General features: G+C 49.2%; 2 protein-coding genes across 13 annotated transcripts in view; one reads left to right on the forward strand and one right to left on the reverse strand.

Moving 5' to 3' along the window:
• Positions 1–14,110, reverse strand: part of KMT2C (lysine methyltransferase 2C) — a 235,480-nt gene extending 221,370 nt beyond the window's left edge. For all 12 annotated transcript variants that reach the window (XR_010726264.1, XM_066237431.1, XM_066237427.1 and 9 more), the window contains exon 1: positions 13,718–14,110. Coding sequence is in view for 11 of the 12 variants with exons in the window: in XM_066237431.1 (XP_066093528.1) it covers positions 13,718–13,878 (161 nt within the window). In the remaining variant the exon portion in view is untranslated. The remainder of the gene's footprint in view (positions 1–13,717) is intronic.
• A 7,389-nt stretch (positions 14,111–21,499) lies between these two features.
• On the forward strand, positions 21,500–25,068 carry CCT8L2 (chaperonin containing TCP1 subunit 8 like 2). Its single transcript, XM_066235918.1, has one exon. The coding sequence runs from the start codon at positions 23,479–23,481 to the stop codon at positions 25,066–25,068; it is 1,590 nt and encodes a 529-aa protein (XP_066092015.1). The 5' UTR covers positions 21,500–23,478.
• The last annotated feature ends 973 nt before the right edge of the window (positions 25,069–26,041 follow it).

The following is a 26,041-nucleotide window of genomic DNA, read 5'->3' on the forward strand; positions in this document are numbered from 1 at the left end:
ACTCCTATGCCAGTCGCTATTATTCTGAGGTCTTCCCATCAAGTAAACACAAGTCTAACCTGGGCTCAGAAACAGAGCCCAGGTACTCTGACGTAGAGTTATGATACTTCAAATGCATGTATATGAGATCTCTGTATTAAAAAAAAGTGAAAGGCCCTGGCCGGTTGGCTCAGCAGTTGAGTGTCGGCCTGGCGTGCGGGGGACCCGGGTTCGATTCCCGGCCAGGGCACATAGGAGAAGCTCCCATTTGCTTCTCCACCGCCCCCTCCTTCCTCTCTGTCTCTCTCTTCCCCTACCGCAGCCCGCTAAGGCTCCATTGGAGCAAAGATGGCCCGGGTGCTGGGGATGGCTCCTTGGCCTCTGCCCCTGGCGCTAGAGTGGCTCTGGTCGCAGCAGGGCGATGCCCCGGAGGGGCAGAGCATCGCCCCTGGTGGGCGTGCCGGGTGGATCCCGGTCGGAAGTCTGACTGTCTCTCCCCGTTTCCAGCTTCAGAAAAAAAAAAAAGTGAAAAATCATACTTTCTTGAAGGTAGATATTCATATCTTCCCATTTCATATTATCTAACTACAGTCAAAGCCACACTGTGACATTTTAAAATACCATTTAAATTCCTCAATTAAAAAACAAAACTCGCCCTGGCCGGTTGGCTCAGTGGTAGAGCGTCGGCCTGGTGTGCAGGAGTCCTGGGTTCGATTCCCGGCCAGGGCACACAGGAGAGGCGCCCATCTGCTTCTCCACCCCTCCCCTCTCCTTCCTCTCTGTCTCTCTTCCCCTCCAGCAGCCAGGGCTCCATTGGAGCAAAGTTTGCCCAGGCGCTGGGGATGGCTCTGTGGCCTCTGCCTCAAGCGCTAGAATGGCTCTGTTTACAGCAGAGCAACGCTCCAGATGGGCAGAGCATCGCCCCCTGGTGGGCATGCCGGGTGGATCCCGGTTGGGCGCATGCGGGAGTCTGACTGCCTCCTGTTTCCAGCTTCGGAAAAATGCAAAAAAAAAACAAAAACAAAACTCATCTCTCGTTCACAATACCTCAGAGAAATAAGAAGCAGAGGGCCTGACCTGTGGTGGCGCAGTGGATAAAGCATTGACCTGGAAATGCTGAGGTCGCCGGTTCGAAACCCTGGGCTTGCCTGGTAAAGGCACATATGGGAGTTGATGCTTCCAGCTCCTCCCCCCCCCCCCCCCGTCTCTCCTCTCTCTCTCTCTCTCTCTTTCTCTCTCTCTCTGTCTCTCCCTCTCCTCTCTAAAATGAATAAATAAAAAAAATTTTTTTTTTTAATTAAAAAAAAAGAAATAAGAAGCAGAGGGTAGGGGGTGGCATCATTGAACTTTCTCTGCAAAAGACACCAGACAGCAATGACCTTTGTCATTCACATCTCAAGCATATTTATGTTCTTTGAGCCCCTCCATTCACAAAGCCATCTGCTTCCATTCTATCTCGCTATGTAACAAGCTGTCACAAACACTAACCAAGGAAAACAACACCGTGTTATTTCCTCCTCACTCGGCCCTCTCTGGGCTAGGCTCAGCTGGCTGGTTCCTCAGCAGGTAGCTGGTGGTCACCTGAACTGGGGCTCAATTCAGCTGGGACCCTGAGATAGCTGGGTCATCTCTATGTCCTCTCAGAATCCCTCCCTCACCACCAGATCTCGCCAGCAGGGTATATGACCCAGCTTCTTGCATAATGACGACTCAGGGCTCCAAGTGCAAAAAAAAAGCAGGGGAGTTCAAGGCCATCTCAAAACTTGGGGCCCCCAACAGGCACAGCGTCATCTTTGCTGCATTCTATGAGTTACAGTGAGTCACGGAGCGAGCCAAGATACAGGGGAAGGTGGGGACACAACAGTACGAATCCAGCAGGCATGGGTCACAGGGAGTTACCCCTGTCATAAGGAATTACCTTCTGCCCCCCCCCTTTTGTGTGTGTGTGTGTGTGTGTGACAGACACAAAGAGAGACAGAGAGAGGGATAGATAGGGACAGACAGACAGGAAGGGTGAGAGATGAGAAGTATCAATTTTTCATTGCAGCACCTTAGTTTCTCATTGACTGCCTTCTCATATGTGCCTTGAGTGGGGGCTACAGCAGAGCGAGTGACCCCTTGCTCAAGCCAACGACTTTGGGCTCAAGCCAGTGAGCAACCTTGGGCTCAAGTTGGTGACCTTGGGATCTCGCACCTGGGTCCTCCAAGTCCCAGCCCGACGGTCTATCCACTGTGCCACCTCCTGGTTCAGGCTTCCCCTTTATTTATGTACGGGGTCACACTTCTCTGTCTGACTGGCTTCCAGCTTGCAATCCTCTTTCTCAGGCTCAGCAGTCTGTAAAATGGGTGTGTGGGGGCGCTTAACATTCTCAGAATTCTCACTCATCCAGTTTCAAAATTCTGGAACTCTGAAAGTACATTGTTACTTTCTGTGCACCTGGGTGCTTGCTCCAAACACATGGTGCATGTCAAGAGGATGCCACAGATCAGAAAATCAGGATTGGGGGGGGGGGCAGGCTAGGCTCCACGGAAAGATGGAACACACAGACTATACAGTATGACCATCAACTATGATGATTCTGATGTAAATGGGTTACATTACATTGAGGTGTAAAAGATTAAAAATGACCAAGCATAAAAGGACATAAACAATCATTGAAAAACCACCTGATAGTAAGTCTCGCTCAGAGAGACCGAATCAAAGATCACTATGATCAGCACTGACAAGTTTGGGTAACAAAACTTTCTGAAATGGTTTTGTGGTAACAATACTACTACACACATATAGCTTCTACAGGACGGCTTTGGCTCTTTTTCATGTGTTACTCGTAATAAAAAACATTCTATAGATATTTCTGCTGACCTAGTTTTTTCTCTTTTTTTTTAATCTTCTTTTTCTCTTTATTAAGGACAGCTGTACAGAGAGGAAATCTTCTTGTCCCCCTGCCCCCATCCCCAATAACTATGACATTATTTTATGCCATGGCATTCTGAGAGTTTGATTTCTCCTTACCATCTGTCAATACCAAGCTCTATGACATCAGGCAAACATGTGCTTGGCAATTGATAACAACGGCCAAAATAATAACAATAATACTAACAGTGAATTCTTATCATAGTACCTTTTAACAGCATGTAAGTTTGTGCCAGGCATGGTTCTGAATTCTAAACACATATAAATTCACGACAATCCAAAACTAGATGTGCCAGGACAAGAAAGGTTAAGTAGCTTCCCAAGGTCAAATGGTGAACACGTAGTGGCACCACGATTTGAACTCAAGACAATCTTGGTTCCGGAATCTGTGACGTTCCCCAGAACTTGGTTTTCTCATTTGTAAAACAAGACTATGGTTTTAAATTGCAGCTGACGGTGGAACAACACGGGTTTGAACAGCACAGGTCCGCTTATACAGTATTCCAATAAATACTATAAATGTTCTCTTCCTTATGATTTTCTTTTCCTTTCTTTTTGTGACAGAGACAGACAGGAAGGGAGAGAGATGAGAAGCATCAATTCTTTGTTGCAGCTCCTTTGTAGTTCATTGATTGCTTTCTCATGTGTGCCTTGATGGGGCAAGGGCTACAGTAGAGCGAGTGACCCCTTGCTCAAGCCAGTGACCTTGGGCCTCAAGTCAGCAACCATAGGGTCATGTCTATGATCCCACGCTCAAGCCGGTGACCTCGTGGTTTTGAACCTGGGTCCTCTGCATCCCAGTCCAAAGCTCTATCCACTGTACCACCTTCCTTATGATTTTCTTAGTAACATTTTCTTTAGCTTACTTTATGGCAAGAAGACAATGTATAATATACATAACATACAAAATGTGTTGCCTGACCAGGTGGTGGCACAGTGGATAGAGCGTCGGACTGGGATGTGGAAGGACCCAGGTTCGAGACCCCGAGGTTGCCAGCTTGAGCGTGGGCTCATCTGGCTTGAGCAAAAAGCTCACCAGCTTGGACCCAAGGTCTCTGGCTCCAGCAAGGAGTTACTCAGTCTGCTGAAGGCCCCCAGTCAAGGCACATATGAGAAAGCAATCAATGAACAACTAAGGTGTTGCAACGAAAAACTGATGATTGATGCTTCTCATCTCTCTCCATTCCTGTCTGTCTGTCCCTATCTATCCCTCTCTCTGACTCTCTCTGTCCCTGTAAAAAAAAAACAAAAAAAAAAAAACACACAAACAAAATGTGTTACTGGTAAGTCTTCCAATCAGCAGTAGGCTATTAGTTAAGTTTTGGGGAGACAAAAGTCATACACAGATTTTCAACAGTGCAGGGAGTCAGCGTCCCTAACCCCTATGTTGTTCAAGGTCAACTGTACTTTACTGGCTTTTCAAATTGCACTGATGCACATAGGAAAGTATATACTCCCCAGAAGTATTCGTATTTATTATGTGCATCCTTTCAAATCATTTTCGATGCACAAAACATACACATAATTTGGGTTTGTGTGCTTTTTACAAAAAAATAGTATTACACTTACTGCTTTGCAACTCTCGGAAATGTTATCAAGTCAACGAAAGTATCACAGACATTCTCCTCCTTTGGGTACCTACAGGTCTACCTCTGTCCTGACAAAAACTACACGGTTATCCACTGATGGGTATTATGTTGTTGCCAAATTCTCCTCTACATTTTTCTACTTTCCTCTGCTGCCATGAGCATCTTTGCACATCTATGCAAGCTTTCCGGGGTCCTTTTCCCTCCATCTCTTAAGGGTTAGAGTTTTTTAATCCCTTTCCCACACACTTTTCCATATGCACAGTGATTTCCAGTAAATCACATATTCCATCGCTTATCCTAAGCTAGCTCCTAAACTCAAAATTCTACATACCAATGCTCCCGGATATGTCTAACCTGACATCTATGTCAGGAACGTCACAATCCCCCTCTGCGTTGACTGAAACCCCTCTTCTTTTCCCTCCACACTACCAGCAACCTACCCTCTGCCCTATCTGCCTCACACCATGACTACTGCAAACGGCCTGTTACCTCCGCCTCTAGGTGAGTCCTCTCCTCATATCATCATCAGGGTGGTTTTCCCAAAGTAGCTATCATCAAATGGCCAGGTATTAAGAGTACCTACAGCCTGACCAGGCGGTCAGATAGAGTGGATAGAGTGTCGGACTGGGATGTGGAGGACCCAGGTTTGAGACCCTGAAGTCGCCAGCTTAGCGCAGGCTTATCAGGTTTGAGCATAGCTCACCAGCTTGAGCCCAAGGTCACTGGCTCGAGCAAGAGGTTACTCGGCCTGCTGAAGGCCCCTGGACAGGGCACATATGAGAGATCAATCAATGAACAACTAAGGAACCGCAACGAAGAATTGATGTTTCTCATCTCTCTCCCTTCCTGTCTGTCTGTCCCTATCTGTCCCTCTCTCTGACTCTCTCTGTCTCTCCCATTAAAAAAAAAAAAAAAGAGTATATTCAACTGCATGAAATGCGATACGGAATACAAAGTAACAAAAATAAGTAAATAAATAGGTAAGTAAAAGAATACAAAGGAAAGTCATAACATCCCTGTCCTAGGGAAGACTGAAAATACCTGCTTTTAAAACATTCATCAATGGCCTGACCTGTGGTGGCACAGTGCATAAAGCATCGACCTGGAATGCTGAGGTCACCAGTTCAAAACCCCAGGCTTGGCTGTTCAAGGCACATATGGGAGTTGATGCTTCCTGCCCCTCCCCCCTTCTCTCTCTCACTCCTCTCTAAAATGAATAAATAAAATCTTTAAAAGTAAATATTAATCTACAAATTAAAATAACTAGGGCATTGGTTGAAAACCTGTAGCCCACTCACAGTCCACAGATTAAACCTAGCTCACAAGGTGTAGTCCCCAAATCAAGAGATTTCAAGTAAAAACCCAGGCTTCCAGCCTGACCTGCGGTGGCACAGTGGATTAAGCGTTGACCTGGAACCCTGAGGTCGCAGGTTCATAACCCTGCACTTGTCTGGTCAAGGCACATATGAAGGTTGATGCTTCCTGTTCCTCCCCTTCTCTCTCTCTCTCTTCTCTAAAATGAATAAATAGCCTGACCAGGTGGTGGCGCAGTGGATAGAGCATCGGACGGGGATGAAGAAGACCTAGGTTCGAGACCCCGAGGTCGCCAGCTTGAGCACGGGCTCATCTGGTGTGAGCAAAATCTCACCAGCTTGAACCCAAGGTCGCTGGCTCCAACAAGGGGTTACTTGGTCTGCTGAAGGCCCACGGTCAAGGCACATATGAGAAAGCAATCAATGAACAACTAAGGTGTTGCAATGCACAATGAAAAATTAATGATTGATGCTTCTCATCTCTCTCCGTTCCTGTCTGCCTGTCCCTGTCTATCCCTCTCTCTGACTCACTCTCTGTCTCTGTAATAAATAAATAAGTAAATAAATAAAATTAGCCTGACCAGGTGGTGGCGCAATGTATAGAGCGTTGTACTGGGATGCAGAGGACCCAGGTTCGAGACCCCCAAGGTCGCCAGCTTGAGCGCGGGCTCATCTGGTTTGAGCAAAAGCCCACCAGCTTGAACCCAAGGTCGCTGGCTCCAGCAAGGAGATACTCAGTCTGCTGAAGGCCCACGGTCAAGGCACATATGAGAAAGCAATCAATGAACAACTAAGGTGTTGCAATGCACAATGAAAAACTGATTGATGCTTCTCATCCCTGTCCATTCCTGTCTGTCTGTCCCTGTCTATCCCTCTCTCTGACTCAATCTCTGTCTCTGTAAAAAATAAATAAATAGCCTGACCAGGTGGTGGTGCAGTGGATAGAGCGTCAGACTGGGATGCAGAAGGACCCAGGTTCGAGACCCCGAGGTTGCCAGCTTGAGCGCAGGCTCATCTGGTTTGAGCAAAAGCTCACCAGCTTGGACCCAAGGTTGCTGGCTCGAATAAGGGGTTACTCGGTCTACTGAAGGCCCGCGGTCAAGGCACATATGAGAAAGCCATCAATGAACTAAGAAGTCGCGACCTGTGGTGGCGTAGTGGATAAAGCATCAACCTGGAACGCTGAGGTTGGCAGTTCGAAACCCTGGGCTTGCCCGGTCAAGGCACAAATGGGAGTTGATGCTTCCCGCTCCTCCCACTTCGCTGTCTCTCTCTCCTCTCTAAAAATGAATAAAAAAATAAAGATAAATAAGAACTAAGAAGTCGCAACGCACAACGAAAAACTAATGATTGATGCTTCTCATCTCTCTCCATTCCTGTCTGTCTGTCCCTGTCTATCTCTGCCTCTGTAAAAATAAATAAATAAATAGATAGATAGATAAAATTTAAAAATTAAATAAATAAAATGAATAAATAAATAAAAATAATAATAAAAAAAACCCAGGCTTCCAGCTGCTAGAAACAACATCTCAGTCCCACATGGCAACCCTGAGCCAGAACTGTCTTCCTAGCTGCACCTAAGTGAGACCCAAGGCCTCCTAGGATTCACCGCTCACCATTTTCCCCAACCAATGGCTTTTAAATCTCAGCTGTCACTCAGAATCTTACAAGCTGCATGCAACTCATTTAAATTACCTACCTGACCCTTGTAAACGGTTTATAACCCCAGGACTATAAAGCCCAAACTCATTAGCATGGCATTCAAGGACCTACAGGTTGGTCCCAATCCACACATGAAACCTCTTGTTTCAGTCACACTCCATGAAAATGCCTTTAACCTTTCCCACCCTCCTCAATAATTGTATTCTACCCGCCCGCCGCCCCCCACCCCCACACACATACATGCACAGTTCTCTCGCTTTCTTCTTACTCTGCCTGGCTAAATCCTAATGATCCCTCAAGGTCTAATTCAAGTACTACTTCCTCTACTTCTCTGTAGACCCCTCTTGGCCACAGCGACCCCCTCCTTCAAAATGCTTGTCCACCACCAGCATGGACCTGCAGGCTCTTCCAATAATATGCTAAATGAAAGAGCTACCAAGTGTTGGAAGAGTAGTTCTCGCACGTGTGTACCATACCTAGCCACAAAATGAACGTCGGGAGCCAAGTCCATTGATCTTTCAGAGGAGGCTCTTTTTTCTAGAGAAGAGTACAAAAAGCTGTGTTATTCCAGCTTCTCTGAACTTGTGTTCATAAGTCCTTCAGACGCTGTCGATAGAGAGACCAACACTTCCAATGACAAATTCGAGACCGATGGACACAAACCAGAAGCACACACTCATGTGCAGGGCGTCTCACGGCGGGGGGGGGGGGGGGGGGGGGGGGGGGCAAGGACATCATCCCTATTGCACTCAATAACTTCTGCCATTGATACTGTCAAGAAGTTCTGAAAATTGCCACTTTAGCACAAACACAATCAAGAAAAATTTTAAAGAGAAAAGGGATTATTACTTTGTTGAAATGAAAAAATGAGCAAAAATAATAATAATAAAGAAAAAAAGGGAAACACAGTGACTTGGAACTGTATTCTGGACCTGTGGTGCTCACTCAGTTCATGTTCAGTCCAAACATCTCATTGACTGAAAACTCTATCCTATCCTATCAAGGATTTGTCACATGTCCCCAACAGGTAAGCGCACGCATGCACACATATACAGTGAATCCAAGTCACTCTAGAACTAAAAACCGATCATTTTCAGTTCGGAAACACAATGAGGTCCAGGGGTACTCCTCAGGAGAAACACTAAAGGGTTTAAGAACACAAGACTGGACCAGCACTATATGTGGCCCAGGGGAAATCTGATTAGCGGCCGAGGAATAATGTGCAGTTTTGCAAAAAGGTACAGACGGGAACGTAAAGGGGTATTGGGTGGTGTGCCCTGTCGCTCGCCCAGGAACTACAAACCCGGCAGGGCAGTGTTAACTGAGATAATACAAAACTGGGTTAAGTCAGTATTTTCAGAATGGGAAAATAAACTTGTGAGACTTTTATATTTGACTGAAAAGATCACATTCTCAAAGATTAGAGATGCTACGAATAAGACCAACAGGAGGAACAGGGAAACCAGGATGAGGTCCACTTAGAGAATCACCGCCTAACAGATAAGAGAGGCTGCCGTTCCTGGACCAGCTTTTCAAATAAGTTAAAACATCTCATTGCCCATTAAGTGCCAGAGACCAGCCATTACGGAAATTTTCCATTTATCTAATTTCTTTTAAAATTAAAAAAAATTACTATCATAAAAAAATTAGAAATTTGCACTCCCTCAAAGAGCATGAATCATAATGATAGCTCTCAACTATATATTATGGTGCACTAGTTTTTTTTAATCACCTATTCCAAGTTCACAACTACGGAAATGAGAACTTCTGTTGGGAGAGGGGCCTATATCACCTAGCCATATTTTGTCAATTTCTTGTGTAACATCACCAGTTGTGACTAATTCCTCTACAACAATATTGCTCAAGGTGGTGGTCTAATAACAGTAATTGACCTCTAAAAAGAAAGGGGTGCAGAGTATAGAGTATTCAAAACAAGTCAAGGAAGGAGCCTCAGAAACCCTATTCCCACCACCTGCTGCATCTCTGCCACCCCAAGACCCATCCCATCCATAATATCAATTTTGTTTACTTGGCAAGAGAGATGGTAGAATGTTTTCCTGGCTTCCCTTATACAGTCTAAGGATGAAAAAAAAAAAAAGAAGAAGAAATCAAGGCTTCAGGAAGAGTTTCCTTAACTTCAAAAGAAAAGTAATCAGACCTCTAGAACGAGACTAACTGTGGCAGGCACTTCCTCAGCAACAGGAAGATCTGCGCCTCTGATCAAGATGATGAGCTACTTGCCCTGGTTGTATAGTTGGGTTGGTTAGAGCATTGTCCCGAAGCACAGAGGTTTCCAGTTCGATTCCTGTCCAGGGCAGATACAGGAGCACATCAATGTACCTGTCCCTGTCTCTCTCTCTCTCTCTCTCTCTCTCTCTCTCTCTCTCCTTCCCTCCCTCCCTTCCTCCCTCCCTCCCTCCCTCTCTCCTTCTCCCCTTCTAAAGTCAATATAATATTTAAAAAGAAAAAAAAAGGAGAGATTAAGAGCTACTCCAAATAACCAAATAATTACCGTATTTTTCGCTCCATAAAACGCACCTGACCATAAGACACACCTTGAGTTTTAACAAGGAAAATAAGAAAAAAAATATTCTGAAACAAATGGAGTGTTAAAATATTTAATAAAATACGGTATACAGTCCCTACTGTGAAGATTAACTCTTAGAAGGTAAATGTCACTGTTCCTCCTGATTTTTGTAGGACAGGAAATTCCTATTTCTATATCTATTTTTCAAATTCTGCCTCTAAGATTAATAGCTACAGTTCAAGCTTTCTTGGTTTTACATAGTGAAAATGTTAGAGTAACCATTGGTAATGTAAAACTGTAACTACATAGCCTGTGCTTTTTTAATTTGATAAAATTATTTAATAGTAAATAAACCTGAGGAAAGATGTCAAAAAAGTTAATAGTATAAAAAAAGTGTTTGCCTAATTATTTTTTTTTAATTTTTCTCTTTTTAAATTTTTATTTATTCATTTTTTTTTTTTTTTAGAGAGGAGAGGGAGAGACAGAGAAAGAGAGAGAGAGAGAGAGAGAAGGGGGGGAGGAGCTGGAAGCATCAACTCCCATATGTGCCTTGACCGGGCAAGCCCAGGGTTTTGAACCGGCGACCTCAGCATTTCCAGGTTGACGCTTTATCCACTGCGCCACCACAGGTCAGGCCTGTTTGCCTAATTATTAAAAATTCAAATTCAAAGTTTAATTAGCAGCACAAGAACTTTTTTTGCCTGACCTGTGGTGGCACAGTGGATAAAGCGTTGACCTGGAACACTGAGGTCACCGGTTCAAAACCCTGGGCTTGCCTGGTCAAGGCATAAATGGGAGTTGATGCTTCCTTCTCCTCCCCCCTTTCTCTCTCTCTCTCTCTCATTCTAACTCTCTCTCCTCTCTAAATGAATAAAAAATTTAAAAAAGAACTTTTTTTAATAAAAAAATTACACAAATTAATTTTTTTTTTTACAGAGAGTGAGTCAGAGAGAGGGATAGACAGGGACAGACAGATAGGAACGGAGAGATGAGAAGCATCAATCATTAGTTTTTCATTGCACGTTGCAACACCTTAATTGTTCATTGATTGCTTTATCATACGTGCCTTGACCGCCGGCCTTCAGCAGACCGAGTAACCCCTTGCTTGAGCCAGTGACCTTGGGCTCAAGCTGGTGAACTTTTTGCTCAAACCAGATGAGCCCTCACTTAAGCTGGCGACCTCGGGGTCTCAAACCTGGGTCTTCCGCATCCCAGTCTGATGCTCTATCCACTGCGCCACCGTCCGGTCAGGCACGCAATTAATTTTTGAAAAATAGTGTCATGATGCATCTAACATACAAGCCACTTAAAAGTGACCATCTACATAACACTGACAATTTAAAAGCCTTCATCTCCACACATTTGACAAGGAATATTAACTTCCATTTCTTACATAATTACCTTGTAAATACTTTCAGCATTTACCATCCTGATTTACATTTGCTACCTATCAGTTTCACTTTCAAAGGGTCTTCACCACCCAACTAAACACAGGACCTGTTTTGCCTGTATCCTAACACTGGGGAGAACCATTCCTTTGAAAATCCTTCTCTTTGCTTTCCTTTCACTTACTGGTTTCCATGTACAGGTTTCTAAAAACAATTGGTGATGCCATCCCCTGAGAAAGAGACACCAAATTTTAAAGAATTCACTAAAAAGTTTGGAGCCACTCAAGTTACCACTAGACTTCATTTCTTATAAGGAATGCCGTTGCCAGTTTTCAAATCTGAAAGAGAAAAACTCTTTCTTAGGATTTAGAATAGTTTAAATATTTTCCAAAGGGTTTATGTTTCCATACTGTTAGATGGGTGTATTCTGTAGAAACAAAAATAATACAGTGGGTATACCCCAAAACAACCTCTCTTCTGGTGCACCAGAAATTACGCTCATACAAGTGAGCTCACTTCAATCTCAGGAGAAAATGTGTGCATGGGTGAGAAAGGTGTGCTCTTTCTAGGGTATGAATTTAAAAGCAAATCTAAAACATATCATAATCTCAAGTGAACATTCAGAAAGAAACTAAGAAGTGCTTCCCAAAGAGCAAAAGTGAAAAGCAATCAAATTAAAAAACCTTAATATGGCTTAACATGGGTTGCTTTAGGATACAAAAAAAAAGTGGCAGAGAAGTTTAAAGTTACTTAAAACTCCCACCTCCTTCCTCCAAATTTCAGTTAACCCAAGAATAATAATGGCATGTTCTATACCAGGTATGACGTTACAATGCAAGTGGCATGCCAAACCCTAACTCGGTATCACAAAGAAGCTAATGCAATAACATATACATCCTGAACTTGTTTCCCTGACGATTTGTCATAGCTCGCTCAGAGCTGGCAATAAAATATGGAGGCAAGCTGAAGGCCATGACTCGTTTTCCCAAAGGATAGCGGAGAAAGAAAATAAAAAGCACTCCAGTCGAAGGCTGCGTGGGATTTCCCCCGCAACCCTGCTCGACCCTGCTCAAATCACACTACGCTTTTAACTATGTATCAACAAACGCAACAGTATGTGACTAAGTGAATTCACCCAAACGAGCGAAAAAGGGAACAGAGTATCCATACATGTGTGGCTTTTTCCTCCGTCCCGTGCTTCCCTTCCGCCAACAACAGCTGGGCAGACGGCCGTATCATGAAATGAGTAAGCGACACACACACACACACACACACACACACACACGCCATGCTACAACTTCGGTAGACAATCACAGACCTCCCGTGGCACCCTCCGCAGCCACAAGGGCTTGAGCGACTCCCTGCCAACACCAAGAAGGGTGTCTACCTTCCCAGGCGAGGCTGCCGAACGGCCATCCAGGGCAAAGCCCACGCTTCGCGATGGAACAAGCCGACTAGGCACACGGCGCCGGGGCACGTTGCAAAGCCAGCGAGGGCTGTCCCCGATCCAGGAACTTCCAAGGAAGTTCAGCGGCGCTCTCGCCTGTGTCCCGCAGGGCCAACGTACTCCGCACATCTGGCCTGCGTTTCCCAAACTTCCCGCACGCGCCGCCTGCAGCTGCGCGACCGCACAGGAGCGCTGCGTTGGGGCGCAGGGCCATGTAGTGCCGGGCTGGGGGAGGGGACGGAGAAGTCAAACGACTTCCTAATCGATCGCCCAAGGAGGAGAGCGCAGGTTCGAGAGGCGAAAAAGTTAAAGGGTGACAAAGAACAGCGGCACTCATCGCGTCAGTCCTCGCCGCCCCCCCCCCCCCCGTTATCTTCCCAACCCAAGCCGGCCCGGGGACCACCTGGCCGCGGCGTTTGACAGCTCGGCCGGCATCCCCGGGGCGCGCCGCATTGTAGTTGACAATAAACTCGCCCGGGTACCGCCAGGTGTGCCGCAGGGTTTGTTGCTCTTTCTTTCTTTCTTTCTTTCTTTCTTTCTTTCTTTTTAAAATTTTAATCTGGCTAGGCCAGGAGGCGTCCACAAGACGTGTCTCCCCAAAGAGAGGCATCCTGAAAGCCCCGTGCAAGGGCCCAACTAAAAAGTAAAGTGTGGCGGCGGCGCGAGGCGGCGGAGCCCAGCAGGACGGGCGGTGCGGGCGTCCGCGGGAGGCCCGGGCGCTGAGAGGGGCGCGGGGCAGGGCGGCGGGCGGAAGGCGGACCGGGGACGCGCGGCGGGCGGCCCCACCCCCACAACCCGCGGGGGCGGCGGGCGCGGGGGCGACGGCCGGGCGCGCGGTGACAGCTCCGGCCCGGCGCCGCGGCTGGCTCCCGGCCTGGCGCCCTCACACTCAACTTACTTCTTTCTGGCTCTCTGGAAAGGGGAAGCGCCATCTTTGCGAGGCCGGCCCCGAGGTCTTTTGTCTGCGGCTGCGGGGCTCGGGGCCGGGGCTCCAGGCTCCTCGGGGGGTGGTGGCGGCGGCTGCGGCTGCTCCGCGCTCTTGTCCTCCTCCGACGACATCCTAGTCACCAGGAAAGACACATGGACCCCGGTCCTCCTCCTGGGGGGCTCCTCCCGCCGCGGCCGCTGTGGCCGCCGCGGCGGCCGCCGCTGCTGCTCGGGTTCCTGCTCCCCGGCTCAGCCTCTCGCATCTCCCGCAGCCCCGGGAGCCGCCGCAGCAGGTACCGGGAGAGGCGGCAACATGGAGCGAGCAGGACACGCACTCACACACATAGGCGCGGGCGCGCGCACCTCGGCGCGCAGGGGCCGGGCGGGGGGCGGCGGGCGGGGCGGTGGCGCGAAGGAGGGGCCGCGGGCGGGCGGTGCGGGCGGCGGGCGGGGCGCGGGCGGGGCGGTGCGGGCGCGGCGGGGAGACGGGGTGGGGGTGCCCGCCCGGGTCTCCGCCCGCGCCCCTCCCCCAGGCCGCCCGCGGCGGGGCGGGGCAGGCGCAGGGGCGCGCGGGGCGGGCCCGGGAGGGGGATCGCGGGCGGGGGGGTGCGTCGTGCCCGCCGACTGCCCCTCCCCCGCGCGGGCCGGGCGGCGACGGCAGCGAAGTTTTGACAGCTGCTCCAGTTGTTGTTGTGGGTTCCGGGCTGCGCGCGCGCCGGCCCCTCTGCGCCCGCCCTCCGGGGCAGGGGAGGAGGAAGTTTTGCGGGTGTGCGTGTGCAACACACCGACAGACACACAAACACACACACGCGCGCGCGCGCGCGACAGTGGTCGTCACGCGAGGGCCGCGCCGGGGACTGCCCGGGCGCCCCGCACCACGGACCTCTCTAACGGGCCGCCGTCTCGCCCCTGCCCCCTCCCCCACCCGCCGGCCGCGCCACCCCCCGCGCGCCGCCGCTGCCACTCACGGAGCTGGCTCCGCGCATGCGCCGCCCGCGGCCTCGCCGCCGCCGCTGACCTCACCGCCCCTCCCCCGCCCCCGCGCCCTCCCCCTCGAACGCCGGGGCTCCGGCTCGGGAGAGCGCCAAGCTGCGGCGAAGGAATCCAGGATCCGGGTGCGCGCGGCGGCCGCGGGGGGTGGCGAGGGGCGGGGAGAAGGTGGAGGCCACGGCCGGGCTCCTAACGCACTGGGGTGCACCCCGCCGCTGCGCGCGCCGCCCCCAGCCTGGCTCGGCCGCCCCGCGCGCGGCTCTCCCGGTGGCACCGCGCGCCTGCGGGGCAGAGCGCGCAGTGCCTTCACCATCATCCCAGCGTGCTGATGGTTTCGTTTTGTTATTAGACATTTTAAATATCGATCCAGAGCGGGCTTCTGCAGCAGCTGGCACGTAAGAAGAAACGGTGGCATCTTGAGGACGGAAACGCAGGAAGATGTAAAAAAAAAACAAAAAACAAAACAAAAAAAAAACCCGGGGCAAACCCAGCAAACTTGACTTTGACGTTGTGTGTGCTGGGACAGAAAAAATAGCTGAGGATCTCCAAGCCACCTCTTGTCATCAGTAAAAATGGTGACAGGAAAATGGGACTAGCATGGGAAATCTGAAATGTGCACTTTCTCAAGGAGGACAGGTACAAACGTGGGATTCTTGGGTTTCTTATTATTTGAACAGGAAGGCAATTGGGCAATGTACTTTCTGTCCTCTATTGATTAATACTATGTGTGGCCGGGAAAACATTGTTGGTTTGAATTGGGCAGAAACATACTAAAGACCTATTACTCATCTGCAAAAGAATTAGGATAAACAATCATTTTTAAGAATCAACTATCATTTAATAAGGCATATACTCTTGGCTGGACATGCTGGGAACATCTGATGATTTCTTTTAATCCTTACAACACAATTTAAGTATAGGGTAAAAATCATGGGCTGGCGTTTCCGGCTGTGCAGTTCACCTCCCCTTCCTCTCAAAAGAATATAAACTTTAAATTGTATGTCCTAGTTGGACAAAATATACAGTTTGATTCCCAGAGTCTATTCTGACTAAAAGCAATGTCTTTTGAAATGGCTGAAATGAGGACACAAATAAGATCTAGTCATGAATTCCTGCAAGGTTTAATCCCCACTGGCTTTTAAGTTGACCAAATTGACAGCCATGGGAATTTTGAGCTTGGGAAGGCACTAGTGTGGTAACTACAGACTATAAATTAAAAGTAATTATTATACAATCTGACCAGTGGTGGTAGAGTGGATAGAGCCTCCACCTGGGGTTCGGAGGAAACCCAGAGGTCGCTGGCTGGAGTGCGGGGTCATAGACATGATTCCATGGTTGCTGGTTTGAGCCCAAAGGTCACTGGCTCTGCTGGAGTCCCTCAGTCAAGGCACATATGCGAAGCAACTAAAAGTGCCAACTATAAATTGATGCTTCTATGCAAAGCAATCAATGAACAACTAAAAGTGCCAACTATAAATTGATGCTTCTCGCCCTGGCCTGTTGGTTCAGTGGTAGAGCATCGGCCTGGCGCGCAGGAGTCCCGGGTTGGATTCCTGGCCAGGGCACACAGGAGAAGCGCCCATCTGCTTCTCCACCCCTCCCCCTCTCCTTCCTCTCTGTCTCTCTCTTCCCCTCCCACAGCCAAGACTCCATTGGATCAAAGTTTGCCCGGGCGCTAAGGATGGCTCTGTGGCCTCTGCCTCAGGCACTAGAGTGGCTCTGGATGCAGTGGAGCCACGGTCCAATGGGTGGAGCGTCGCCCCCTGGTGGGCATGCCAGGTGGATCCCAGTGGGGCGCATGCGGGAGTCTGACTGCCTCCCCGTTTCCAGCTTCAGAAAAATTAAAAAATAATAATAATTTGAATCACTTAAAATCCATTCATGTTTAGTCCACAGTGCGTTTTTAGCTTCCTTTCTTTTTGTATTTTGTATTTTTCTTTCTTTTTTTTTTTGTATTTTTCTGAAGCTAGAAACAGGGAGGCAGTCAGACAGACTCCCGCATGCGCCCGACCAGGATCCACCCGGCACGCCCACCAGGGGGCGATGCTCTGCCCATCCGGGGCGTCACTCTGTCAGGACCAGAGCCACTTTAGCGCCTGGGGCAGAGGCCGAGGAGCCATCCCCAGCGCCCAGGCCATCTTTTGCTCCAATGGAGCCTTGGCTGTGGGAGGGGAAGAGAGAGACAGGAAGGAGAGGAGGAGGGGTGCAGAAGCAGATGGGTGCCTCTCCTGTGTGCCCTGTCCGGGAATCGAACCCGGGACTTCCGCACTCCAGGCCGACGCTCTACCACTGAGCCAATCGGCCAGGGCGTATTTTGTATTTTTCTAAAGTGAAAAGCAGGATGGCAGTCAGACTCCCACATGCGCCTGACCGGGATTCAGCCGGCATGCCCACCAGGAGGCGATGCTCGGCCCATCTGGGGGGTCGCTCTGTTGCAACAAGAGCCATTCTAGGGCCTGAGGCAGAGGCCATGGAGCCATCCTCAGCGCCTGGGCCAACTTTGCTCCAATGGAGTCTTGGCTGTGGGAAAGAGACAGAGAGAAGGGAAAGGGTGGAAAAGCAGTGGGCGCTTCTTCTATGTGCCCTGACCAGGAATCAAACCCGGGACTTCCACATGCTGGGCCAACAGTCTGCCGCTGAGTCAACCAGACAGGGCCCATTTTTAGCTTTTAAAATTCATAGTGCTGAGGGGTACAAAGAAAACTGGATAGAGGGTGACGGAGGATGATCTCTCTTTGGGTGATGGGTATGCAACAGAACTAAATGAGAAAATAACCTGGAAATGTTTTCTTTGAATATATGTACCCTGATTTATTGATGTCACCCCATTTAAATAAAAATTTATTTATTAAAAAAAAATTCATAGTGCTTTGCATAAGTTATTTCAGTAAGGCATACCATGGACAAAAAAATGAAAAACACCGAGAAGAAACAAACAACAATCACCTTAAACAGTAATTTGCATTTAAGAGCATGAGGCCAGAGCGAGCAGACCTGCACCCATTTCGGCAGATAAAGATCTTGCCCTCCAGGCTGGACACTCTAAGCCTGGCACCACTTAACAAGATACACAGAAAAGGGACAAGCAGGCAACTGAAAAAATAAACACGGAAAGACATACAAATAGGAAGATTAAATATTTATATCCATTGTGTACCAGATCATCGTTTTAAGAGAAATGCATCTGGGGGTGGGGGGGGGGGCACGACACATCAGCAGACCGTATGTCTATCCAGGAGAGGAGCATGCTGCCAGAAAGTATTGGAAACTTCTAGAAATGGGTGCTCCCTCCCTTTCTCTCTCTCTCTCTCTCTCTCTCTCTCACACACACACACACACACACACACACTTAGGTGCCTCTCCTATTTTGACACACAAGGCTACTGGACTGATTCCTAGGGCTACCACGCCAAATGACCACAAACTGTAGAAATGTATTCTCTCCAGTTCTGGTAGCTAGAAGTCCAACAGAATCAAGGTGTCGGCAGGACTGGTTTCTTCTGGACGGCTCTGTGGGACAATCTGTCCAAGCCCCTCTCCTGACCTCTGGAGGTTGCCCACCAGCCTTGGCCCTCTTGGCTTACAGGTGCATCACACCAATCTCCACCTCCGTTGTCACATGGCCCTCGTGTCTTGTGTGTCTCTGTCTTTACAGAGTGTTCTCTGTGTGTGTGTCTTCTGTTCTTATAAGGATACCAGTCATATTGGATTTAGGATCCACCCTGCTCCAATATGACTGCGTCTTACTTAATTATATCTGCAACAATCCTATTTATAAATAAGGTCACATTCTCAGGTCCCAGGAAGATTATAACTACCGAACAGCCTACATGGATGCCTACCCATCTTAGCAAATCAAAGTGTATGCTGTGAGAAAGTTTTATATAATGGGTTCACACCAAGTAAACTCTTCTTCACACACACATACAAATGTATTTACATTTATTTTACACCTAATGAATGTACCTAAAGACTAAATAAAATCAAAGTAAATTTCACAATGACCATGTCCATAGAGTAAAAGAAAAATCAAGATTTAGTAGTTCCACCCTGGCTGGATAGCTCAGTTGATTAAGAGCATCATACTGACACACAGAGGGTGCTAGTTAAATCCCTGGTCAGGGCACATACAGGACTGATGTTCCCGTGTGTGTGTGTGTGTGTGTGTGTGTGTCTACCTACCTCTCTCACTAAAATCAATTAAAAAATAAAGACTTAGTAGTTCCTTGGCTAGTTTGAGCTATGTAAAAATAGGTTTAAAAATTCAGTCTTGAGGCCCTGGCCAGTTGGCTCAGTGGTAGAGCATCGGCCTGACGTGCAGAAGTCCCAGGTTCGATTATCGGCCAGGGCACACAGGAGAAGTGCCCATCTGCTTCTCCACCCCTCCCCCTCTCCTTCCTCTCTGTCTCTCTCTTCCCCTCCTGCGGCCGAGGCTCCATTGGAGCAAAGATGGCCCGGGCGCTGAGGATGGCTCCTTGGCCTCTGCCCCAGGCACTAGAGTGGCTCTGGTCTCAACCGGAGGGGCAGAGCGTCGCCCCCTGGTGGGTGTGCCAGATGGATCCTGGTCAGGCGCATGCAGGAGTCTGTCTGACTGTCTCCCCGTTTCCAGCTTCAGAAAAATACAAAAAAAAAAAAAATTCAGTCTTGGCCCTGGCCAGTTGGCTCAGTGGTAGAGCATCAGCCTGGTGTGCGGAAGTCCCGGGTTCGATTCCCGGCCAGGGCACACAGGAGAGGCGCCCATCTGCTTCTCTGCCCCTCCCCCTCTCCTTCCTCTCTGTCTCTCTCTTCCCCTCCCGCAGCCAAGGCTCCATTGGAGCAAAAGATGGCCCAGGCGCTGGGGATGGCTCCTTGGCCTCTGCCCCAGGCGCTAAAGTGGCTCTGGTCGCGACGGAGCGACGCCCCGGATGGGCAGAGCATTGCTCCCTGGTGGGTGTGCCGGGTGGATCCCGGTTGGGCGCATGCGGGAGTCTGTCTGACTGCCTCCCCGTTTCCAGCTTCAGAAAAATAAAAAAAAAAGTAAAAAAAAATTCAGTCCACTAGGTTTGAAACCTCAAGGTCACAGGCTTGAGTATGGGCTCATCTGGCTTGAGCACAGGGTCGCCGGCCTAAAAGACCCCATGGTCACTGGCTTGAGCCCAAGGTCGCTAACTTGAGCAAGGGGTCACTTGCTCAGCTGGAGCCTCCCCCACCCCACACCCGGGTCAAGGCACATATAAGAAGCAATCAATAAACAACTAAAGTGGCACAACTATAACTTGATGCTTCTCATCTCTCTCTTTTCCTGTCTGTCTCTCTCTTATTAAAAGAAAAAAGAAACTGACCTGGCCGATAGCTCAGTTGGTCAGATCACCCCAAAGTACAGAGGTTGACAGTTCCATTTCCAGTCAGGGCACACAAAGGAACAGACAGATGTTCTAAGCTCTCTCCTGCTCTCTCCTTTCCCCTCTCTAAAATCAATAAAGTAAACAAACAAACAAAAATTGTATCTTGCCCTGGCCGGTTGGCTCAGCGGTAGAGCATCGGTCTGGCGTGCAGGGGACCCAGGTTCAATTCCCAGCCAGCGCACATAGGAGAAGCGCCCATTTGCTTCTCTACCCCCCCCCTCCTTCCTCTCTGTCTCTCTCTTCCCCTCCCGCAGCCAAGGCTCCATTGGAGCAAACATGGCCTGGGTGCTGGGGATGGCTCCTTGGCCTCTGCCCCAGGCGCTAGAGTGGCTCTGGTCGAGGCAGAGCGACGCCCCAGAGGGGCAGAGCATCGCCCCCTGGTGGGCAGAGCGTCACCCCTGGTGGGCGTGCTGGGTGGATCCCGGTCGGGCGCATGCGGGAGTCTGTCTGATTGTCTCTCCCCTTTTCCAGCTTCAGAAAAGAAAAAAAAAACAGAAAAAAAAAACTGTATCTTTATAAACAATGTATACCTGCATATTTTGCTACATTTTACCTTGGTCATTACCGTTTACATTTCTATAAATAAACAGGCAAGTCATCTTGGCCACCGATAATCAGAATCTGTTCTCTGACTCTTCCCAGTGTGGGTGGCTTTCGGAAACCTGGGAGGAGAGGATCAAGCTGTTTCCCATGGACTGCCTATAATCAAGAGAGGTCAGAAGACTTGTCCACAGTCTTCAGACAACATAGCTCCTTTAGAAACATTTCTCATCCCAGATAGTGTTGAGGGGAAAATGGTTACAGAGTTACATATACAATATATATCATGCAATCCAGTTCTGTAAAACTGTCCACAGTTCCCTGTGTGTGTGTGTGTGTGTGTGTGTGTACACAAAGTAATCACATTCATCAAAATCTAAACAAAGCCCTAAGCAGAGTGCTGGATTGGTTAGAGCATCATCCTGACACGCAAAGGTTGCCAGTTCTCTTCCTGGTCAGGGCACCTGCAGAAGTGGATCAATATTTCTATCTCTTTTTCTCTGTCTCGCCTTCCTTTCTCTCTAAAATCAATGAATACATTTTTAAAGAATTTTAAAAATGTAAACAAGGGCCTGACCTGTGGTGGCACAGTGGATAAAGCGTCGACCTGGAAATGCTGAGGTCGCCGGTTCAAAACCCTGGGCTTGCCTGATCAAGGCACATATGGGAGTTGATGCTTCCAGCTCCTCCTCACTTCTCTCTCTCTGTCTCTCTCTCCTCTCTCTCTCTCCTCTTTAAAAAAATGAATAAATAAAATAAAATTTAAAAAAGATGGTGGGCAGCACCATCTTTAAAAAAAAAAAAAAAAATGTAAACAAGGATTATCTCTGGGCTGGGATTCCAGATGACATTTACTTACTTTGTCTTTTTTTGTCTTTTGTTGTTTTTTTTGTCAATTACAGTTGATACTCAACATTATTTTATATTACCTTCAGGTATACAACACTGTGGTTAGACATATAATTTACAAAGTGATTCCCCCTAACAAACCTAGTATCCACCTGGCACCATACATAGTTATTATAGTATCATTGACTGTGTTCCCTGTGCTGTACTCTACATCTCCTCTGAGTTTCTTTGTAGTTTTCTTTTTAATGTTATAAGAAATAAAGCATCACTCTTATAAAAGCAATCGGGTTTTCTTCCTCCAGAATTATCTCCTCTTTAGCTTTAATTTTATTTCACTTTCACTGTTATTTTTCCTTTCCTTTCTCTCACTACTGTTTTTTTTTAAGGTCAGATTTTCTTAGATTAGATTTTATTCACTTTTAGAGGGAGAGAGAAGAGAGGAGAGAGAAAGAGTGAGAGAGAGGGAGGAGCAGGAAGTATCAGCTCCCATATGTGCCTTGACCAGCAAGCCCATGGTTTCAAACCAGCAACCTCAGCATTCCAGGTCAATGCTTTATCCACTGTGCCACTGCAGGTCAGGCCTCTTATTACTATCTCCTGTACAGAAATATTAAAACAATGCCATACCACCATGACTCCTGTTATCATCAGTTTCAGAGTTCTATTTTTTCCCCCTTAGGAACACATGCCACCCTTCAACAAAGTAAAAAGGGCTTTTGTTGTGGGGTTGTTTTTTCCTCCCAAATGAAAATGAATGGTCTTAAAAAAATGAATGATATTGCTCTGTCGTTCCCCTAGTCTTTTCGACACATTCATCTCCCCCAGCAGGTGTCTAACACCTGTGGGAAGATGCTCATCTGGTAGAAATTGCTCTCCCTCCCTTGCTGGTCTCTCTGTTCCTGTCATCCCTGTATTCTTCCTTACATTGCACATAACGGGTACTCAGTGAATATTTGTGAAACTGAAAAAGCAGCGATCATTATACCAGCAGGCTCCACAAGAGAAAAGGAGGAAGGTAGGTAGATAGAAATACAAAACTAACGTTCTGAGGGTGGGAGGCCCCGACCCCACTCACTTGGGTTTGCGACCTTCCTGACTGACAGCCGGCAGGCTGGTCCCTTCCACTCCACTATGTCTACTTCTGTTCGTCCGTAGGAGCGCTAACATGGACATCTTTCCCTCCCTCATCTCGGCCTGCTGTTGTCAGCTCCGTAACATCGCTGTCATTGGAAAAAGGACTTGTCGAACTCTGGGTGGCCCCACACACCTGCAGCCTGAAAGACAGACCAACAGAAAGTTGAAGGAATCAGATGAACAGAACAGACAATGACAAACAGAGAAGGAGGGAGGCAGAGGTAGGCAGACAACAGCTGTGGCGGGTACTAAGTGGCACTGCACAGGGGGTAGAGCCCACAATGCCACTTCCTTTCAGACAGACAGAGGCAGCTTCGTCCGTAATTTGAAGTGGGTCATGCTGTCATCTGGTTCATTGTTGCATCCTAGTCTCACAAGTTTAAATGAACCTCTGGGGCCTGGCACATGGGCATGTCACTCATTCGTGGGACAACCAGGTCTGGCTTCCACCGCACCTGCAAGCCCTCCCCTTCCATAACTATCCTTCTGTGACCTCATTCCATGCTCCAGGTTCCACCTGCCACTCTGTGAGGTCATCAAGATAAGATCCCTTTTAGCTAGCAAGTATCAGAGGCCCAAAGACCCCGTTCCTTTACAGATCGGTTTGTTGGAGGAGAGGGGGCAGTCAGGCCCACATTCTTAGCAGGTAAAACCGCCCTGACCCTGAAGAACAGATGTGCACGGACATCAGGTGATGGGCACCTCTATCCACTGACCCCTTCAGGTGCTTCGAAGGTGTGTGTGTGTGTGTGCGTGTGTGTGTGTGAAGGGGGGGGTACTTGCTGTTTTCTCTGAAGCGTCCCTACAGCTTGGGGGGCTGCCCTCTCCGCAGGCCATGAGCTGCGGAGACCCTTCCATGCAGGAGCTGCCCCAGCCACTATGGCCCAGCCCCAGAAAGGATGAGAAACACCTTCTCCACAGTCTACCCGCAGCGCAGGCTTTGGCGAGAATCGTAAGGCCGTGCTATGGCCCTCACAGCCGCCAGAAGCTCCTGGTGACAGCCCAAGGAGATACCGTCTTCACTGGGTATGCTGCAGCCATCCTCGGGGCCCTGGAGCTGGAGCACCCGGCTGCCCGGCTCCTGCAGGACACAGCACTCTACCAGGCGGAGCACATAGGTGACGGTGTGACCTTCGTGGTACTGCTGGCCAAGGCCCTGCTGGAGCAGGCTGAGCACCTGCTGCTGGCCGGCCTGCCCCACGCCCGTCTCTGGGAGGCCTACGCCACAGCCACAGCAGAGACCCTGGCCCTGCTGCCTTCACTGGCCATCCGGGCGCTGGGGCCGCTGGAAGACCCGTTCTGGATCCTCTATTCTGTGATGAATACCCACACTCTGTCACAGACGGACCACCTGACCAAGCTGGTGGCTCAGGCCTGCTGGGCGGTCAAGGAGCTAGATGGCACCTTCTACCCAGAGCGGGTGGGGGTGTGCAGGCTGCAGGGAGGGCGGCTGGAAGACTCGTGCGTGCTCCCTGGCTTGGCCCTGCCTGGGAGCCCCTGCGGCCAAGTGACCACGGTGCTGAAGGGCGCCAGGGTGGCTCTCTTTTCCTGCTCTTTTGGCCCTGCCAGTCCAAACGCACCAGCGACTGCCCGTTTCTCCAGTCCGACCGAACTCCTTCAACTCACGAAAGGAAGCGGGCAGTTGATCAAAACGCAGCTGGGCCAGCTGGTAACCGCGGGCGTGAACGTGGTGGTGGTATGCGGGGACATCGAGGAGACGAGCCTCGCACTGGCCGACACGCACGGCATCATGGTGATTCGGCTGCGGTCCCTGCGCCAGTTGGTGTACCTGAGTGAGGTCCTGGGTACGCCTGTGATGCGCTTTCTGGTCCCTCCCCTGGAGCCGGGGACTTGTCAGCGGGTCTACCAGCAGGGGCTGGGCGAAGAAGGTTCAGCCGTGGTGTTTGAATGGGAAAGTCCGGACACCCCTGCGGTCACCTTGGTCCTACGGGGCGCTACGCAGGAGGGACTCCGGGAGGCGGAGCAGGCGGTCTACCATGGTATTGATGCCTATTTCCAGCTGTGTCTGGACCCCAGACTGCTGCCCGGAGCCGGGGCCACTGAGATGGCCCTGGCGCAGATCCTCTCCGATAAGGGCGCCGCTCTGGAAGGGCCCGCCGGCCTGGTGTTCCTCGCCTTCGCCCAGGCCCTGCGGACGCTTCCCGCCACCTTGGCAGAGAATGCCGGCTTGGCGGTCTCCCACGTGCTGGCGTCCCTGACGGCCATCCACCAGGCCGGCCACTTCTTCGTGGGAGTGGGGGTGGAAGGGATCATAAACGTGGCCCAGCAAGAGGTGTGGGACACCTTCGCAGCCAAGTTCCAAGGCCTTCGAGCCGTGGCTGATGTGGTGCGGGAGCTCGCCACCGTTGATGAAATTGTGGTGGCCAAGAAAGGTCCCACGTACCGGAAGGACTTGACTTCCTAATCCTAAGAAGGCAAAAAACAAAACAAAACAAAAAAACACTCATCACCTGAGAAAGAAAAATACGTAGCAACATTCTCAAGAAAAAGGGAGGGGGAGGGCTACCAATTTGGGAGGCAGCACTATCACCCCCAAAATGACTGTTAGCCTTATTTAGTCCATTTTTAGGACCGAGTCCATTTCCTTTGAGTAAAAATAAAAGTCCTCTTCCTTGAATTACTTCCTTTCAGATTCTTGGTTTGTTTTTATTTCCTATTTCCCTCCATCAGCTTCAGTTCCTTTACTCCAATAAGAGCAGGATTCAATTCTATTAAAGAGTTTTAGATTGCCTGACCTGTGGTGGCACCTGGAAATGCTGAGGTCGCCGGTTCAAAACCCTGGGCTTGCCTGGTCAAGCACATATGGGAGTTGATGCTTCTAGGTCCTCCCCCCTTCTCTCTCTCTCCCTTTCTCTCTCCTCTCTAAAAATGAATAAATAAATTTTTTTAAAAAAGAGTTTTAGATTAATTACCTAGGGACGCAAAAAAAGAAAAAAGGCACAAATCTTTTCCCAATTATTTGAATCTTCCTGCATAATGTTCTAATATGTGTAAATGTCTGTCTAGATGTCCCTATTAGCTATCTGAGAACATCAGCCCCAGCTTACAGCAGTTAAGTGGCTGCCCCATCCTGTTGCATTTAGAAAAAGAAAGGAATATCATTTAAGGCCAGGAGGAGGAGGAGGAGGCAGAGGGGGAGAAGGAAGAATTAGCAAAGAGGCAGGCATAAATAAAACTTAAAGAAAAAAAAGCATCCTTGGCATAGACAACAGAAGGTAAAAACACATGGGTTAGAAGTGCACTAAGAGGCCCTGGCCGGTTTGCTCAGTGGTAGAGCGTCGGCCTGGCGTGCAGGAGTCCCGGGTTTGATTCCCGGCCAGGACACACAGGAGAAGCGCCCTTCTGCTTCTCCACCCCTCCCCCTCTCCTTCCTCTCT

This window comes from Saccopteryx bilineata, chromosome 6, assembly GCF_036850765.1.
Source record: "Saccopteryx bilineata isolate mSacBil1 chromosome 6, mSacBil1_pri_phased_curated, whole genome shotgun sequence".
Taxonomy (NCBI): domain Eukaryota; kingdom Metazoa; phylum Chordata; class Mammalia; order Chiroptera; family Emballonuridae; genus Saccopteryx; species Saccopteryx bilineata.